Here is an 11,583-nt window from a genome sequence, read left to right on the forward strand (position 1 = left end):
GGTTTGTAATCGGGTAAATTTGAAGACAATTTTAAAACGTACTGCTCTTCTGGCATAAAATATAAACGTGCCGTATTTATTCCACGTTTCGTCTGCCATGCGTTCATTAGGTAAACGCAATTTCATGCCTGGCAGCAACAGGAATTTCAAATTTAAAGACAATTTCCCATTCCACTGTTGGTCAAAGCCTAACACATTTCTTACGCAACTGTACGCAGGATATAGCGTGAACAACCCTTTGTGGAGGGCGGAATGTTCTTTAGGAAAAATTCATACTTTACCATGCTTCAGTTTGTAATTTGTCGACCAGACACACCGTGCTGATATATTGTTGGTGAAGCAAGCGGGAATTCAGGAGATAACATGTTTGTCCAAGCAGAAAGCCATGCGACCAAGCAAAGACACGATACACATATAAATATATTTTTGACTATTGACATATCAAGAAACATATAATTAAAGACCGGAACAGTTATCTTAAACCAGCTCCTAGAGGATTGTATACAGAACATTGGGTATTCATAATACAGTTACAGTTATTGAGAAATATAGGTTTCAGCAATGGTTTTATAATTTTTTGCAACGCACTAATTCTATCAGGACGATTCCCAGCATGTCAACAATTTTCAGTCTAAGAGTCTCGTATTAACTGGTTATTTGCCTCAATTTTAAAAAAACAATTTTGTGCTGTAATTGTTAAGCGACGCCCTTGAAAACTCAAAACGGCGCAACAGGGAGCCGAGATCCACAGTTTGAGAACAAGTATGGGCTACACTTGGGCAATCGAACGTAAAAACCATTTGCATTGGGTGGCGCGGCTTGTAAGTTTTTTGCTCGATTGACATCCGTGTCTCACGTCGTCTGGCCGTGGTCGTTGTTCCAACGTTCGTAAATATGAAGCAAGTCATGCGAAACGCTCGGTCGGATACGCTTGAGCGATTGCATAAAATCTTCGATACGAATTTTCCGCATCTGAAAAATTGCGAAAACATCGAGGTTTTAACGATTGGACAAATATGAATGGGAATTTGAAGAAAGAAACTCAAGCTGATGGCTTTCAAAGATCATCTATTCTACACACACGACAAAAAAGGCTTTCGCCCTAGAAGCTACTAGTTTAAAGCTGATCCAAGTAATACACACGATTACGATTGTTTTTATTTAAAACACTCCCGCGTTTGTGAAGAAAGGTCATTACATAGCCAGCTACAGCAAATGTAAGCAAGCGTGAGAGCCCTGGCAGGCTAGCGAACATGCGCCGTAACTTTACCAGTATTTCTGTCAACAGTTAAAAACAAATATCATAGTTGACAGGCCCTGTATAGGTTGTTCTCTCAGAACTATCGATAGATATACTGCCAGCTTTGGAAAGGAGTTCTGACAGCTATATCACAAAACAGCCAATAACCACTGTATATCGCAAACGAGAAGATATAAATATATCGCATTCGTAGGCACACGGCACGATACTCGCAATTTACCATCTCACCTTCTTTGCGTCGATTGTTTCAAACAATTCCTGAGGTATTTCTGCAACAAAACAACAAAATCATACATGACGTGTTAATGACGCATGTCTGAATCGATGACAAAGCATTTTTGTCTTCAATTTCATAGTGATTGCTAAACACTTCCAAGTGGCCGGCCTCAAACCTCTTTTAAAAAATGAAAATCCGCAATAAATGGATTAATCGTCTGTTCTGTTCCCCGGACAACTAATAATATTCTCCATAATTTTAAAACACCTGTTTATAGGAAATACAGACCTTGGGTAAGCGGATATACCTAGTTTACAAATAGATTTCGACACAAATGTAATTATGTTAAGTTGATACCTCTTACTGGACCAAGCGCGGCGTCTTTCGCAAGTGCAGTGAGGTCACTGAACGAGTAGTTTGCACACATTCGCGCCAATTGTTCGAGTTGGCGTTTGTTCAGTGGCGAGTTATGCTTGTCGAGTAGTTTGGTGAGTAACTCGGCACGAGTTGGGGCGTCGGGTAAGCGAACGTATATCCGCTTCGGAAATCGTCTGCAAACATTCACGTACAATTAGGTACAAGCCGGAACTTACAGGAAACAGAAACAAGGCTATTTCATTGTCTGTTTTTGAATATAGTTGTTTTCAATGCATTTCTGTTTTTAATTATTTGGGCATTTGGTACACATAACTGTAACCTCTATCGTAGATGCTTTTCGCGAGTAACTTCATTTGGTAAAAATGAAAAAAACAAGAAAGTGGGAGGCATAGTACATTTAGAATTGTATACAATAAGTTCAATAACATGTATCTCAGATGCTTATGGCTCAGTTTGACCGAATAATTACTTAATTGAGCAAGGGGCAAAGATCATCAAGTCAACAATCTACATATCATCCTTCCGTTTGTACCACACCGGGATTTGAAATCCTGGCCACAAATTCCAAGGGTCGGGCGCTCGACCGATTTTCGCGACGGAAAAAGTAGACAAATAGTACATGGCTATATACCCCACCTGAGGGCGGCATCATCAAGTTCGTGCGGTCGGTTGGTGGCGCCCATCACAAGGATCCGTTCGTCTTGATCCGTACCAACACCGTCAAATTGTAAAAGAAACTCTGTTTGTAATCTTCGCTGTGCGTCGTTGTCATTTTCCTGTCTCGTTCGAAGCAAGGAGTCGATCTCATCTGGGATAGAAGATTTTGTTTTTTGTGATGCAAGGAAAAGCATTGGAGAAAATATTTTAAATAACATAAATTTAAGCAGAAAAAGCACTAACAATAGCGATGATGACCCTGACCCTGTTAATAAAAGTTGTGCTTTGTGTACATATTGCCATTACGGAAGATAAAGTGATCGCCAGTCTATAGTCAAGGTCCTAATTTTTCAAATTCTGAAGTCATTGGTGATTTTTAGGCATGTCGTTTTTATGCTATTTATCGTTCATCAGCCGCCAGCATAAGATACATTCAACAGCGTCAACAGTGGTAAAAGAGACTATTTGTGTTGAGTGAAAGTTTATTATTATCCTTGAGGACGAAACCTTTATTCAAAAAAATGGCGTAAGTTGCTACAATGACAAACATTGTGGTATCAGTTTATTAACATACCAATAAAAATAATGCTTGGTTGAACTTCCCTTGCGACCGCAAACAAAGCTTTCACCATTTTTTCTCCCTCTCCCACCTACAAAACCATATCAAATTTATTTAATGTGTTACTTATTGCAATAAGATATATATATATGTATATATATATAATAATATAAAACTGACCCATTTGGAAGTTAGGGTGGATGCACTAATGTTGAAAAACACTGATTTTGCTTCTGATGCAACAGCCTTTGCCAGAAACGTTTTTCCATTTCCTGGTGGTCCAAATAACAAAAGACCTTTGGCTGGTGACCGGAGTCCTTTGAACAATAAAAATAACTTATGTTACAGGCATATTATATTTTATTAATCTGTCGTTCTGACACAATTAAAGGGAACTTTTTTCGACCAAAGTTTTACCTACTATTCAGCTAGGTATAATGGTTTAAAAATTAAATAAACAACAAAAATGTCATCTTATAAATTAACACAATCATTTAAAAAAAAGATGAAACACAGAAACAATGATTTTTACCAGAATACAAGTCAGGTCTAATTGCAGGTCTTATAACTGTGTCTTGCAAAGCTTCTTTAGCGTCTTCTTGGCCCACAACATCTGATAGTTTGAGGGAATGTGTCCTGCAAAGCAACTTGTTTATTTAGTTTACAAGCTGCACCCATAGCATTTACTATTTACCCATTAACAAAGTTTGGAAACGTACCCTGGTTCAACAGCTGTGTCCATTATCTTGTTGGCCATGTCACTTGGAACAGATTTAAGATTCTTTGATTTCTTGTGGTTTGTGTCTCCATTAACTTCCCTGGACCTATTGGTCTTAAAAGGAAATGCAAAACATCATTTAGTTAAGAATAAATAAATTTTTCAGCCTAATTCTGAAAAAATCAGCATTATAAGTGAAATTAAAGATATCAGAAAGTTGACAGATGCCTTCAGACAGGGTGATGCCAAAATACCACCTGGGTTGTAAATGTCTAGCATCCTTAGAATAGGATATTTATTAAACTTAAAGTTCAAGGTGCAGGTAAAACAGCATTGTTGTCATTGTTTGAAAAAAAATTTGGACAGAAAATGCTAATACTACTTTAACGCACTGTAAATGTGCTGTACTCTCAGAAACCTCAACAAAAAACATACTCTCAGTGGTGCAGGTCTAGATGGGGCGGGCCTGTGTGATGCTGACGGTGTTCTGGGACTCGGACTGCCAGAAGTGCCAGGATTCCATGGTTTTTTTACTGGGCGAGGTTTTGAAACTGGTTTTGGTTCACCTCCACTACCTGCACATTAAAAGACAATATGTTCATATGATGTTGAATTAAAACAATGCAGCTTACTTGAAGATTTAGGTGGAGCAGACCTTGCCCGAGATGATGCAGCATGTTCTGGATCACCTGAAGCACAAAATGAAACTGTAGCATTGGTGGCATCATAGATGGAAGTACAAGATTATTGTCCAGGGCAATATGTGATTAGCATGCAGGGCATTAACAAAACTTATAGTTATAGAAACATACTTAATATGGATAATCTATCGTTGCACATTTGTAGGTTTTTCTTCATTTTTGTTTGAATGCCAATAATTTTTTCCTTGTCTTCAACAGAAGCTCCCATTGTATGAACGGCAATTCCTTGCTCCAGTTCACTAACACCTTTTACATACCAAACCACTGCAGTTTCCTTGTCACCTGCAATGCCAAGCAACAAAATTAATAAAACATAACAAACAACATAATTGCAATTTAAATTAAAAGTAAAATGATCGAACAAGAAAAGTGAGTTTTGTGACCTGCATACAGATGGCCACTGTTTCAACCTATAATTACCTACCAGTGCAGTTTGGTGTGACAAATGATGCTATTGCCGGCCAAACAGCCAGACAAAGAAAAGTTATGTAAGTTGACAACTCGTGCAAAAATTAAATAAAAGTTTAATCACAGCATTTTTTGGAAAAGTTACATTAGTAACAAGCCACCAACCTCAATACTATAAAACAAATGTAAGGAAGTAATGTTTTCAATCAGAATACACACCATTTTTGTCTTCATCAATTTTCAAGGCCTCAGAGATATACTCAAATGCCTGCTTGTGATGCTTTCTTACTCTATCTACCAGTGAGAAACCAGCCATGATTTTAACTATCTGTCTTTTGGGGCTAAAGAATAATATAATAAATAACAGTTAATGCACATAAAAATATTCGTGCAAAACTGCCTTACCTGAACAAAAAGTGGTACAATGTGATGATAATTATGGGAAATACTGATATCAACGGATGAAGTAAAATAGCAAGATAAGGAAACATTCCAACCCACCAAAAATTACATGGTGAGCCTAATTAATAGTCTTCTGTGAACACAAAATATTATATATATATTTAATTCTTTTACTTACTGTTCAAATGCCTTAATTTTACATTATCATGAGCCAAATAGGCTGACCCGAAGTAATCTGACCCGATTCATTTAAACACAGATTAGCCAAACACAACGGATTAAGTACATTTAAATCCCAAGGAGTTTGCCTATACTATACGACTTTACTCAGCCATGAGTATAAGCTAATTCCAAACATACAGAAAGGTATATTTCAGAATATATGTTGTCCAAAAGGGTTACAATGTAATGGTGAAATGAAATGCACCGCCATCCTGAAGTAAACCACAAAGAATACGTCACAGTCACTGCATCTTGTTTTGTTTGGTGATCTCACTTGATTCAAGGCAAGTCATCCGTGACCCAAAACTAATATGTTTTCTGTTTTTTACGGATTGAAAACACGTGTCTTCACAACATTTCTACATTTTTTATTTATTTGTTGTTTTAGGAAGTAACCTGATCACATAATGCGACTAACAATACTTTGCCTTAATGTACTTCTGTTAGGTGGAGGTAAAGGGTTATTAAGCATCACACATGTGACTAGGGTTCCTTCTATAATATCCCGTCGAGACATTCCCGGGATTTCTCGACAATATTCCGTTCCCGAATCCCGGGAATTTTGATTTCACTTCCCGGGAATATGGCAACAAAGCAAAATAGATTAAGAAGTGAATAAATTTTCCTTTTTTTGCTTTTTTGGATCCTATGAATCAAAATGATGACCCTGTTGTGTGTTTTTCAATCAGTTTTATGGCGGAAACTTACACTATAAACGACGTTGGTACGCATTTGTAAGCACAACGTAAAATTTTTTTAGGGCGCAGTCTAGCGGTACAAAAATTCTGTTTATTTTTTTTACGTTTTATAGCTTAACCTTGGCGAATGTGATATTACTTGACGGGAACTTGCTAAATTAAATTTTTGCGGGTGTAATAGACAAATTTTAGTCGTTTAAGTAATGCAATTACGCACGAAAAATATGCCAATTTTTTTGTCGGGATCCCGGGAATCCCGGGAAATTTTTTTTTCATTTCCCGAATCCCGGGAAGTAAAAAATCCGGGAAATAGAGGAACCCTACATGTGACACAACTCGTAGGACTGTGATGAGAGGTAAAGTTTGTTTATGTATCGTAAGTGAGATTGAGACGCGTTCCACTATTCGTAAAAGTTTAAAATGACCGAAGACGATTATCCTGAAGAACTTAACGACGTGTTCAAATCATTTGACTCTTCGTTACGTAATGTCGTGCAAGTTATGAAGCCTTTACTGGAAACAGAAAGAAGTGAAATCGTCCGTAAGGTATCGCCAGACTTGAAATTATATAGTTGATGTAGAAATGACTGTATTTTTCTTCTAGTTACCATCTGTGGACGTTGCAAAGCTTGACCTGGTAACTGCATATGCGGTGAATTCACTTTTCTGGGGTAAATACTGTGGTGTAACGTGTAAACAATCATTTTATTGTATAACCACAGACTTTGCCTACTTAAGTTGTTTTATGGAACAGGGTTTCTTCTCACTCAAGGGGTCAATCCTAAGCAACACCCTGTAAAACAAGAATTAGAGAGGATACAGAGATACATGGGAAAAGTAAAAGAGCTTGAAGAGCGTAAAAATGGTATGTTTTCCACAGTGATTTCTTTTCTTTATTTGGGTTCTTGGTAATTATTTCACTCCCAATTTGCAATAAAAAATATAAAAACCTCTTTTTTGATGGTGACCCTGCACAGAATAAACTTAAATGCTGAAAGTATTGTGGTTTGAAAAGTTTTGGGACCCTCAGTTGAGATGGTTTGGTTGTAATGCCAATCTGCTATGGCAAATTGTGTTTGCAGCTCCCAAGTTGGCAAAACAAGCAGCCAAGAGATTTGTGCAACATGCCATGTTTGAACAATCCAACGCAAAAACTGATGAAGAAGGTGGTGAAATTGTTGTACCCCAGTTGGAGAAAAAACAACAAGAGTCCACATTGATTTTTTCAAAAAGTGGCAAAAAACATAAGAGAACAAAAAAACCGAACTCTGAAATAATAAAGAAGAAGAAAAGAAAAAAGGGAAATACTTAAGTTACTGCAATAGTGCCTTGTTTGCATTACAAAATCCTTTTGCCAAGAGCAACAATTACAGCAGGGGGAGTTGGTATCATTGTTTTTGCTGATTGTTACTTATTTGTATTAAAATGTTTAGTACAAAAAACATGCATTAATGTTATTTGTTGTGTTGACAAGACTTCGAATTGGTCTCGTGATACGTTCGTTACTAAGATCAACATTTTGGTTTGCCACTGGTAGTACAGACCAGGGTACATATCCCACTTACTACATGCAAAACTCATTGATTTGACATATTTTTAGCAGTAAAATTCTGATCTTGCTTTTGATGATTCAGATTTTGCAATAAATCCTTTATCAGCTTTATACAATTTTACATATTTTGACAACCAGCTTCTTTGCATGCCACAACTCTCCAGGCCCTACCTGGCTAGTAAATCCTGAAAGTTGAGTTTTGGACGTCATACACCTAGTGGCTGTTTGCCGTAAGTTATTGAAGCTTGTGACTCGTGAAAGTAGAATAGAGAAAAAATATTACAGCTGCATTAAGACAGCAGAGTAAGGTTTTGCAAAGGCATACCAGAAAAATTCATGACTAATTGGGGGCACAAACAGCATCGGGGAGGTCTGCCAAAACAGCTATTTGGGATTGGTGCACTAACTGCTCATTTTTTTCTGAAGTTAAACGTGCATTTGGAGCAAAATACACATCCAACCGAGGGAAAATGCCCGAGGGAGCGACCAACGAAGCCTCACAAATATTTTTTATTAAAGTCAGTAGATTAGGGAGACGAACAACAAACAGCGATTGGGGAAAATTCGTTTCAATTCAATTTCCCCCCTCAATATTAGGACACCTGTGACTGATAAGACTGCCCGACTGAACACCCCGAGAATATAGTCAGAAACATTAAAATCGCCCGAAGACGTGTATCTGCACTCGTTCATGCAGGATGTCAAAAAGGGCATTATCACTCTTCTATCAAAAAATAAGAGACCGGCCCTCACAGTTGAAACCACCACCACCAACATTGCAAAGGTCGTTTTTTTTTATTTGTCACCCTGAACCACGCAGGGGCCACTGATGTAGCTCCACATTGGGTAGAAAGAATTTAATCAAAAAGACCAAAGCCCATGTCATCGTCTGATTCTTCCTCTGATTCCTCCTTTGGTTTCTCTTCTTCCTTCTCTGTGGCAGCGGCGGCTGCAGCCGGTGCGGCAGAAGCAAAAGCTGATGGGTCAGCAAGGTATGCCTTCATCTAATCAACAAAAACAGAGTTTATGAAGAGGTTGACATGTGAACTTAACCAAGTGTTGTGAATTTATAACAGAAATTTTTAGAAAAAGTGTTCTGAAAGACAGGATACACATCCCACACACAGTGGACACGAGTTTTAAAATCAGATTTGTTTTCTTTCACCCCGCGACATGGTAGAATCTTCACTTACACAAGAAGATCCCACGGTAAATGGGGTTTAGGATTTTAATAAAGACAGAAAAAAGCTCGACAACCTTCTCTGCTTCTGGGAAGGTGATGTCAGTTTCAGCAGCAACAGCCAAAACGTTCTTGAAACCATTGATAATGGAGTGAGGCACAGATGCGACAGTTGGATATCCGATGTTGAGACAAACCGATGCCACATTCCTTACACCTTGCAAGAATTTCTGACGGATGTCATCATCTGTGATATCCAAGATGTCTGGACTGAAGCAAGTTCCGGAATCGTACACTGTAATAAATCAAAATAAATGGTTTCACTTCTTTGTTCTACACATTATGTTATAATTGTTACCTTGCTCAAGTTCCAAACCATATGTGAATGGTGAAATCTTCAACATGTTCAGAAGAGTGGCATCAGAAGCACCGACCTTGTCACCAGGTTTCAGCAGATGGACATTGCTCTAGATGAGTGTTAACTGTCAATGCCAGTACTAAGCAAGGTTACCTCATAATTTAAAACAAGCAAACATTTGTAGTACAATGAACTTCCACTCTTCAAACAAATCAAAGCGTGGCTTGGTAATCACTTACAATAATCTATCATCTTTGCGAATGCCCAGCACGAAGTGAGCGTGCTCAGCAATTAGAAAAATGAAATATAGTTGTCAAGATGTAGTAAAGGATAGTCTTACGACAATTTCAATGGTTCCTCTGGAAATCTTGGTGGGGATCGCCAAAGCCTGGAAGAAAGAAGTCTTTTCTGGACCAAGACCAGTGTTCTGGGCTGGAACAATGACATCATTTGGAGCAATGGCATTAGCCCTGGCTGGGGCAGCAACCTGAGGAAGGTCCAAGTTATTATAGTGCATACAATACAATGACAGAAATTTAAAATCTAAGTATTTCGGCTCAGACAGTTCTGTGAACGGTTTATATCATGTGCGAGGCAACACACCAGTGGGTTCTGCTATTTCTAGCTACCAGTGCAGCGTTGAATAACATCTGTGCAGTTGAACATGATCATCATTACCAATAAACCATGCAAAAACAGGGTTACAAGTACACCTAATGCCAACCTTGTTTGCAAGCAAAAGGTCACGGATTTCAATCAAGTCTTCATTGGTGAAGACAAGACCAACATTTCCCTTGATGTGAGGAAGTAGCCTAAACAAAATTAATAGCCAGTCTTAAACAAACTAAATATTTTCAGGGTTTGTGAGATGAATACAACACTATTTGCACACCACTTAAATATTTGAATGATTTAACGACCAAAAAACCAAGTCTCACTTCTCAAGATCTGGATTGTTCGTCATGTGACCACGAATCGCTTTCCTCATCATGGTGTTTTTCCCCATCAAGATCACAGCCTTGTCTCTCATGCAGGAACGAATCTGCTGCATCTGCTTCGAGCTCACATTGTCGGCGCCAACAATTAGGCATCTTGGATATTCATCTAGAAGTTGCTGTAATGAATTTACTCTTATTTTTTTATTATTTTGTTAAATTTAACACCAATAGAACATTTGTTCAACACAACAAACATAAGGTTAAAAAAATAGAAACAATCCCAGAACTTGGGCAAATCTTTCGTTGCAACCAAAAAAAAGACACCAATTGTCTTTCAAATAAACTGTCTAAAAAGGACGGACTTTTTGTAACTTATATACGATCAAAACATAACTTACCACAATTCTAAGAAAGTATTGAGCCTTCCATGTTTTCCTGTCTTCCCTAGGCATCTCGTGGTGCGTAAGGATTGCCGAACTTGGGTTTAAAGACGTAACTGCACAAAATCACATAGCGTCACCAAAAACACACCAGTCCCATTGCCCCCTGATTGAATTGCCACAATACTAATGAATTAAACTTGAGCCATTACATTGTACATTTCACTTCACAAAATCTAAACCAAAAGAAGAGATTCAAGCCGATAAAAAACCACACCTACCTAGGAGAGTGGAAGTCGCAAAAGGAAAATCCAGTGGTGGGCAACACGTTTTAAAGAAATATTCTCACATTGTTTCGTGCGTTTTTCTTGCATGGTTTATATTTAAAAAAAAAACTTAAAAATTAGTACTAACATTTTCAGAATGCTCAACAATTTTTTATGTAAATGAATACTAAATTTTATAAATTTGTTTTGTCTGGTGTTAAATCTGTCCTAGGTTCGTTTCAAAGAAAAAATCACATTGCATGGTATGCAATATAACTGCCTTTTTTCCACAGTGCAAAAAAACGGAGAATAACTGCAGCCATGGCCAATATCGTTTTACTTATTATATCCATACATGGTATTGATCAATCGGCACAGATTTTTATTGTAATCACTTGTTGCTAATGTCCCAAAACGAAAACAATGGACTCGTCAGATCGTAGATGAAACTGGGAAATAATTACTTTTCCGGCCTATGAAAATGTGTTGTTCTCAAAAGCAAACCGAGTGATGCACAGTGGTTACTGTTTCAGGTTTTATTAAGTATAGTCCGAAAGTCGTCCACCCAAAGTTCCAAAGGTGGCGTGCTTGTTTTTAAATCTGGGCTTATGATAACCCAGATTGTTTTAAAAGCAACCGCTCCCAACATGAAATATATGTTTTGCGTATGTAAGCATGTTTTTGTTTG

At 37.8% G+C, this 11,583-nt stretch overlaps 3 protein-coding genes across 3 annotated transcripts; 1 reads left to right on the forward strand and 2 right to left on the reverse strand.

Annotated features, from left to right (window-relative positions):
- Window positions 1-263: 263 nt before the first annotated feature.
- Window positions 264-5,436, reverse strand: LOC145888399 (spastin-like). The gene is made up of 13 exons (XM_082979136.1): window positions 5,305-5,436; window positions 5,119-5,240; window positions 4,603-4,773; window positions 4,423-4,479; window positions 4,226-4,365; window positions 3,792-3,904; window positions 3,605-3,708; window positions 3,253-3,389; window positions 3,088-3,163; window positions 2,493-2,664; window positions 1,836-2,029; window positions 1,490-1,530; window positions 264-972 (listed from the first exon to the last, which is right to left on the reverse strand). Exons 1-13 carry the CDS (start codon window positions 5,388-5,390, stop codon window positions 853-855), a joined length of 1,533 nt encoding a protein of 510 aa, XP_082835262.1. The 5' UTR covers window positions 5,391-5,436; the 3' UTR covers window positions 264-852.
- Window positions 5,437-6,546: 1,110 nt separating this feature from the next.
- Window positions 6,547-7,856, forward strand: LOC145889469 (nuclear nucleic acid-binding protein C1D-like). Its single transcript, XM_082980429.1, has 4 exons — window positions 6,547-6,767; window positions 6,826-6,892; window positions 6,976-7,086; window positions 7,304-7,856. The coding sequence occupies exons 1-4, from the start codon at window positions 6,642-6,644 to the stop codon at window positions 7,531-7,533; spliced, it is 534 nt and encodes a 177-aa protein (XP_082836555.1). The 5' UTR covers window positions 6,547-6,641; the 3' UTR covers window positions 7,534-7,856.
- Window positions 7,857-8,549: 693 nt separating this feature from the next.
- LOC145888716 (large ribosomal subunit protein uL10-like) lies at window positions 8,550-10,962 on the reverse strand. The gene is made up of 8 exons (XM_082979538.1): window positions 10,911-10,962; window positions 10,648-10,745; window positions 10,250-10,425; window positions 10,036-10,123; window positions 9,652-9,798; window positions 9,312-9,420; window positions 9,031-9,248; window positions 8,550-8,777 (listed from the first exon to the last, which is right to left on the reverse strand). The coding sequence occupies exons 2-8, from the start codon at window positions 10,699-10,701 to the stop codon at window positions 8,631-8,633; spliced, it is 939 nt and encodes a 312-aa protein (XP_082835664.1). The 5' UTR covers window positions 10,702-10,745; window positions 10,911-10,962; the 3' UTR covers window positions 8,550-8,630.
- Between the last annotated feature and the right edge of the window lie 621 nt (window positions 10,963-11,583).

The sequence above is a fragment of the Ascidia mentula genome, chromosome 2 (assembly GCF_947561715.1).
Source record: "Ascidia mentula chromosome 2, kaAscMent1.1, whole genome shotgun sequence".
NCBI lineage: Eukaryota > Metazoa > Chordata > Ascidiacea > Phlebobranchia > Ascidiidae > Ascidia > Ascidia mentula.

Coding starts and splice junctions, on each gene's coding strand:
- LOC145888399 (XM_082979136.1), bottom strand. CDS start 5,390: ATGTTTCCTTATCTTGCTATTTTACTTCATCCGTTGATATCAGTATTT. Junction 4,774..5,118: donor AATTGATGAAGACAAAAATG/GTGTGTATTCTG, acceptor TTGGCATTGCAG/GTGACAAGGAAACTGCAGTG. Junction 4,366..4,422: donor TGCTCCACCTAAATCTTCAA/GTAAGCTGCATT, acceptor TTTAATGTGCAG/GTAGTGGAGGTGAACCAAAA.
- LOC145889469 (XM_082980429.1), top strand. CDS start 6,642: ATGACCGAAGACGATTATCCTGAAGAACTTAACGACGTGTTCAAATCA. Junction 6,768..6,825: donor GAAGTGAAATCGTCCGTAAG/GTATCGCCAGAC, acceptor TTTTTCTTCTAG/TTACCATCTGTGGACGTTGC. Junction 7,087..7,303: donor GCTTGAAGAGCGTAAAAATG/GTATGTTTTCCA, acceptor TTGTGTTTGCAG/CTCCCAAGTTGGCAAAACAA.
- LOC145888716 (XM_082979538.1), bottom strand. CDS start 10,701: ATGCCTAGGGAAGACAGGAAAACATGGAAGGCTCAATACTTTCTTAGA. Junction 9,421..9,651: donor GAGGAACCATTGAAATTGTC/GTAAGACTATCC, acceptor ACACTCATCTAG/AGCAATGTCCATCTGCTGAA. Junction 8,778..9,030: donor CCTTCCCAGAAGCAGAGAAG/GTTGTCGAGCTT, acceptor TTTGTTGATTAG/ATGAAGGCATACCTTGCTGA.